Genomic DNA, 6000 nt, shown 5'->3' with positions numbered 1-6000 from the left:
CTGAGCAGAGCTGGCCACATAGCAGATGCCCAACAATTTGCTTCTCTGAACTGGAGGTCCAAATTGGAAATGGCCTCTGCCATTGCTCAAAATGCCCCAAGGAGACAAGTGGCAGAAACTTCATGGGGAGTGGCCATTTTGGTAGGTAAGGAAGGAAGCTCAAAAGAGGGCTAGGTTCTTAGAACTTGTCTAAAAAGCTGCTTATAATCGCAGAAAATGATCTATATAAGTTCTATGAAAGAACTGTACAGAGTTGTGACAGTGCATTGATAGGGGCCTGGGGGTGGGTAGGAGGTGTGGCTGACAGGGTGTGGAGGTCAGAGAAATCCTGAACATGGGGAATAGCTATAACGTATAGCAGGTAGTAAGCTTATCTCCTTTTTCAGAATTCCAGGTCTGTGGTAGCTAGAATAATGCCCCTATCCCCCAAAGATGTCCACATCCTAACCCCTAGAACCTGTGAATACACTGTTACACGGCAAAGAAGAATTAAGGTTGTAGACAATAATAAGGTTGCTAGCCTGCTGACCTTAAAACAGGGAGATTTTCCTGGATTATCTGTGTGGGACCAATGTAAGTGCTAGGCCCTTAAAAGTGAAAGGCAGAGGAAACACAGAAATATGTGATTAGGGAAGCAGGGTCAGAAAGATGTTGTTACTGGATTTGAAGATTGAGGGGGGCATGAATCAAGAAATGTGTGTAATTTCCTGTAGAAGCTGAAAAAGGCAAGGAAATGCATTCTCTTCTAGAAACTCCAGAAAGGAACCCAAACCTGCCAACACCTTGATTTTAGCCTGGTGTGGCTCATGTTGGACTTCTGAAATACAGAAGAGTAAGATAATCAGTCAGTTCAGTCACTCAGTCATGTCTAACTCTTTGCAATCCCATGGATCCTCTGTTGTCCCCTTCTCCTCCTGCCTTCAATCTTTCCCAGCATCAGGGTCTTTTCCAATGAGTCAGTTCTTCAAATCAGGTGGCCCAAGTATTGGAGCTTCAGCTTCAGCATCAGTCCTTTCAATGAATATTCAGGATTGATTTCCTTTAGGATTGACTAGTTGGATCTCCTAGCAATCCAAGGGACTCTCAAGAGTCTTCTCCAACACCACAGTTCAAAAGCATCAATTCTTCCGTGCTCAGCTTTCCTTATAGCCCAACTCTCACATCCATACATGGCTACTGGAAAAACCATAGCTTTGACTAGACCGACTTTTGTCGGCAAAGTAATGTCTCTGCTTTTTAATATGCTGTCTAGGTTTGTCATAGCTTTTCTTCCAAGGAGCAAACATCTTCTAATTTCATGACTGCATCTTTTAATTTCATATCTTATTCATGTAAGATAATAAATTTGTTTTATTTTAGGCCATTGAAATTGTAGTAATCTGTTATGGCAACAGTAGAAAATTAGTTCTTGGACTGAACCCTGATATTTCCATTTTAAAATGTCTTTCATTTCTTTCCACTTGCACAGAAAACCTATCTCTCTGTCATCTCTGCTCTCTGGACATCGCTGAGGACTGCAAGGGCACAGCTCCGTTCAGATCCACTATAGGAGCGGCAAAGGCAGTCGGATAAGACGTGTCAAGCGAGTGCGAGGGTGAAGGGAGAGTTCTAGCTCTGGTTTCAAACAGGCCTGGTATAGAACCTCGGGGAGCATCTGCTCTCTGTGGGAGTCTGAGCAAGAGATTTGGCTTGTTTCTTCAGCGCTAACCTGAAGGCCATGATAGGTGCTACCTCAAAGGCACAAAAGGCAATGGCTACGATACCGTGCATTTGACATACGAGGTTATCATTAACGCTCTTGTGCCTTCTGGAGATCGGGAATTCCAGGAAGGTCACTGGAGGGTAATCAAGGGCAACACCAAGCACCAGGGCCAGGTGCCAGAGAAGATGCCTCTTCCCCTTCCTGCCCCCTCCCCTTCCTGCCTGGGCAGCGGCTCAGGGAGAAAGCCCCAGGGAATGGGGAGATGGCTGGGCCACCTGTGCGCACTGACAACCCCCGCCCCAGTTCGCAGAGGCCGTGCAGCTAACCCTTCTGCCTCCGTCCTCTCTCAACGCTCCCCCGACTCGGGCAGCCCTTTGGTGGCCGACCCGACTGATTGCACGGGGAGCCGGGCGCACGAAGCCCCCCTGCCTCCTCCCTACCCTGAGTGAGCGATGGGGGTAACGCGGGGAGCTGGCTGGCTGCGGGCCGGTGGGGGGCCGTTCTCACTTCCCCTCCCCAACCGCCCCGGGAGCAGGTGCCGGGGGCCGAGCCCCGTCGGCGAGGCGGGCCTTGTGGACACGCCCTCGCGGCGAGTCCTCGCTGCCCCGCAGGAGGAAGCGCCAGAGCCGCGGCTGGTGCTGCGCGGAGCCGGGCGCCGCTCCCGTCCTGCGCCAGGGCCGCCGCCGGGCCCGCTCCGGCTCCGGGCCCCGCGCGCAGCGAGCCGGGCACGGAGGACCGCGGCCGGCGGCATGGCAGCCTCAGGTGCGTAGGCCGGCGCCGGTCCCCCCTCCCCCGTCTCCCTCCGCGCACCCTCCCGCCGCCGCCGCCCGCCGTCCGCTGTCCCCTCTCGCTGTCCCCGGCTGTTCCCTCGGCTTGGCGCTGGATCTGTGTTCTTTCTGTTCTTTCCTCTCTTCTTGTCGCAGACTTCCCTCCCCAGCTTTCTCACGTTCCCCTTCCCAGGCTGTTGCGCGATTCTCTTCAGCCCCTGCCCGACCTTCCCCTGTCCCTCATCTTCTGCGTCTCCTTTTCTCCCTCCAGCACTGGCCCTTGAGCTTCCGAGGGTCGATCTCCCCGTTGAACTAACTCTGTGAGCCGAGAGTAAAGTTTAAAGAATGTGGAGAGCCCACTGGTCTCTCCGCCGGCGAAATGCTTCTCTTCGGGTCCCATCGGGCCAATAGGGGGCGCTCAGACAGTCCGAGTTTGGAGATGGGCTTTGGGCCGCCTGCCTTAACCCGCTTCCTCTTCCCTCCTGGGCTTTGTTTTTTTGTCTAGAATTTCAGTAGGACTCTAGGAACACCACTCCTTTAGCTTTACTTTTCTTATGTCCTTGTCAGAACTTTGGGGACTGGGGAGAGGTGAGGGTAACTGGGTAATCTACCCATCAAAAGTTGCCAGGAGTCTCTTCTAATTAGCCCTGGGCTCCCTTCTGGTCCGTGGCGGGTACACTTGGCAAGCCTCTCACTCATTGAGATCCAGAACAAGCACAGTAATGATGATGAGACAACCAATGAGCACTAACTATGCAGTGCGGTGGATACTGTGCACCTAAATACGTCCTCACTGGTGACCAGGACACCCTAATCTCTGCTCTTCAAGGAGTTTATAGTCTGTGAAGGCAAGCCATAATTAAAACAGGGAATTATTAAATGAGAAGATTAGAGTTACCATGTTTGCAAGTGCGTTTACTAGTATCTTTCCATCCCATCTTATGATGTTTTAGTAGAGATAACATGTGAAAAAAGGATGTAAAATCTTCTTGAAAAATAATATCTAGTTGGCTGGGAGGAGGTGCTGTTTTTGGAGAAATTGTGGGCAGATGCTAGAATGAACGGTCAGCTTTCCCCAGGTCCCCTGAGATACACTCTTCTAATTGTGATTTGAAAGAGAAGGCCAATCAACGGTGACAGTTCCCTTAGATTTGGTAATGCAAACTCCGTATTTAAGGGAATTGGGAAGGTAGCTAACCTTAGCCTCCTGGCTCTCTAGCTGGGCACTACAGGTTAGAAGAACTTGTACTGTGAATAAGGTGATAGTAGGTTCGTAGTCCACACATTCCATTTGAAAGCCAGTGCAGAGTTAACTAGAGGGAGTCAATTCATTCAACATATATTTATTGCAGGCACAGTTCTAGGTGTCAGGTGTATATTTAATAAAACAGACATAAGCCATGACTCCTTGAAGCTTATGGAACAGTGAAGGAAGGCAGGCAATACACTGAATAAGGAAAGTGCAATGTGCCTGCGTGCTTAGTCATGTCCAACTCTTTGTGACCCCATGGACCATAGCCCACCAGGCTCCTCTGTCCATGGGATTTTCCAGGCAAGAATACTGGAGTGGGTTGCCATTTCCTCTTCCAGGGGATCCTCCAAACCCAGGGATTGAGTCTGTACCTCCTGTGTCTCCTGCATTGGCAGGCAGATTCTTTACCACTGAACCACCTGGGAAGCCCAAGGAAAGTACATTATGTGATAAGTGTGGTGGCAAAACAGTAGAGGGGTAAAGGGGGTTGGAGATACATTTTTAAAGGAGGCTGCAAGGTTAGGTCTCATCGAGAAAGGGTCATCTGAACAAAGACCTGAAGGAGAGCAGGAGAGGAGGCTTGTGGGGGAAGAGGACTTTAGGCAGGGGGACAATAAATGGGTGGATATGATATATTTCTGGAACAGGGAGCAGGCCAGAGTGGCCACAGTAGGTGGGTGATTGGGGAGAAGTAGGAGATAAGATCAGTGATGCTCCCACCTCTATTGCTAGGAACAGTTCCGGCTGCTGAGTCCAGGAAACAGCATACTTTGGGTGGAGAAAACCACCCCCCACCAGTGTCCAGTATTCATTGCCTCAGTAGGTGTGGCCAAAGGGGCTAGAATGATGTGCTTCTGTTCATACGGGGACTCAAGCTCAGTGGCCAAACCTGGGCCCCTTTATGGGCTCTGTAGTGGCTTTTTGCAGATATCTGTAATGGTTAAAGCTTTCAAATCTTCTTGCCATAAGCATTCTCTGTGGTGAGTCACCACTCCAGTTTCTGCAAGTGGGCCTTTCTGAGGTCTGGAAGGACCAGGTCCCGTGGTGGACGGCACACAGGTGAGAGCGGTGAGACTGTCTCTTTGCCAGAATGCTGTAGTCTCTGGAGCCATCCAGGCCACTCTTCTACATGTCTTCCTCCTTTTCTCTTCTTCCTTTGCCTCTTTTTTCCCTTCTTCCTCCCCCTCTCTGTTCTCCTCCATCTTTTAAATAGTTTTTTTTTGAGATGCATTTCACATACCATGCTATTCACCCAATAAAGTATACAATTCAGTGGTTTTTAGTATCCTCACAGACATGTACAGGGCTTCCCAGGTGGTGCAGGGTTAAAGAATCGTGGGTTTGATCCCTGGGTCGGGAGGATCCTCTGGAGTAGGAAATGGCAACCCACTCCAGTATTCTTGCCTGAAAAAATTCCGTGGACAGAGGAACCTGAGGGCTACACTCCATGGGACTGCAGAGAATCAGACACAATTGTACAATCATCATCACAGTCAATTTTAGAACATTTTCATCACCTCAAAAAGAAATTCCATATGCTTCAGCCATCACTCCATTGTCCCCTCTTCCTCTCTAGCCCCAAGTTCTACTTTCTGTCTCTGAAGATTAGATTTCCCTGCTCTGGACTTTCACATAAATGGGATCATATAGTATGTGGCCTTTTGTGACTAACTTCTTTCACGTTGTATAAAGTTTTCAAGGTTCATCCAAGTTGTAGCATGCATCAGTACTTCGTTTCTTATGATCCAATCATGTGGTCTTCTTCAGTTCCCTTCCACTGAAGGGTGAGCATTAGTTTCTTTTCTTTTTTTTTTTGGAAATGAATATTTGCTTGTTGAAATTGAGGAGAATCTTGACTCTCTATCTGAAAAAACTTGGAAAACGAGGTGAAATGAAATGGAATCAGCCTACCCTGGAATATTCTGTAGGCTCCTGATGATGTCTATTGTATTTACTCTTGAGAGAGAGGAGAGAGGAGCCATAAGTGATTTTCCCAAGTGGCCAAGCCTGGTTGAGTGAAAACTAGAATCCTTTCCTCTGTGTATCAGCCTCCAGGTATTTGAAGAAACCTCTCATACCTTTTTCTACCCCCACAAGGCTTCTCTTACCTCTAGATCCTTCTTCCATTCCTGGACTTATAGGACAAAAGAGCTTGAAGGGACCTACAATTTTTCTGTCATGTTACTTTCTGTCTGATCCTTGAAGTCCCTCAGTACTCCTGCGAAGTCTCTGAACTTGAAACTTTCAGAGTCTGGAAGCCCCTCGTGTTGTTTCCAGAT

At 49.0% G+C, this 6000-nt stretch overlaps 1 protein-coding gene across 1 annotated transcript in view; it reads left to right on the top strand.

The window, feature by feature from the left end:
- The first annotated feature begins 2139 nt into the window (after positions 1-2139).
- PIK3AP1 (phosphoinositide-3-kinase adaptor protein 1) overlaps positions 2140-6000 on the top strand; it is a 113781-nt gene continuing 109920 nt past the window's right edge. The window contains exon 1 of the mRNA XM_043927007.1: positions 2140-2464. Coding sequence (XP_043782942.1) covers positions 2155-2464 — 310 coding nt within the window. The 5' untranslated portion in view covers positions 2140-2154. The remainder of the gene's footprint in view (positions 2465-6000) is intronic.

This window comes from Cervus elaphus, chromosome 15, assembly GCF_910594005.1.
Source record: "Cervus elaphus chromosome 15, mCerEla1.1, whole genome shotgun sequence".
NCBI lineage: Eukaryota > Metazoa > Chordata > Mammalia > Artiodactyla > Cervidae > Cervus > Cervus elaphus.
Note: the sequence above shows the minus strand (reverse complement) of the source record. Positions and strands in the feature narration are given on the sequence as shown.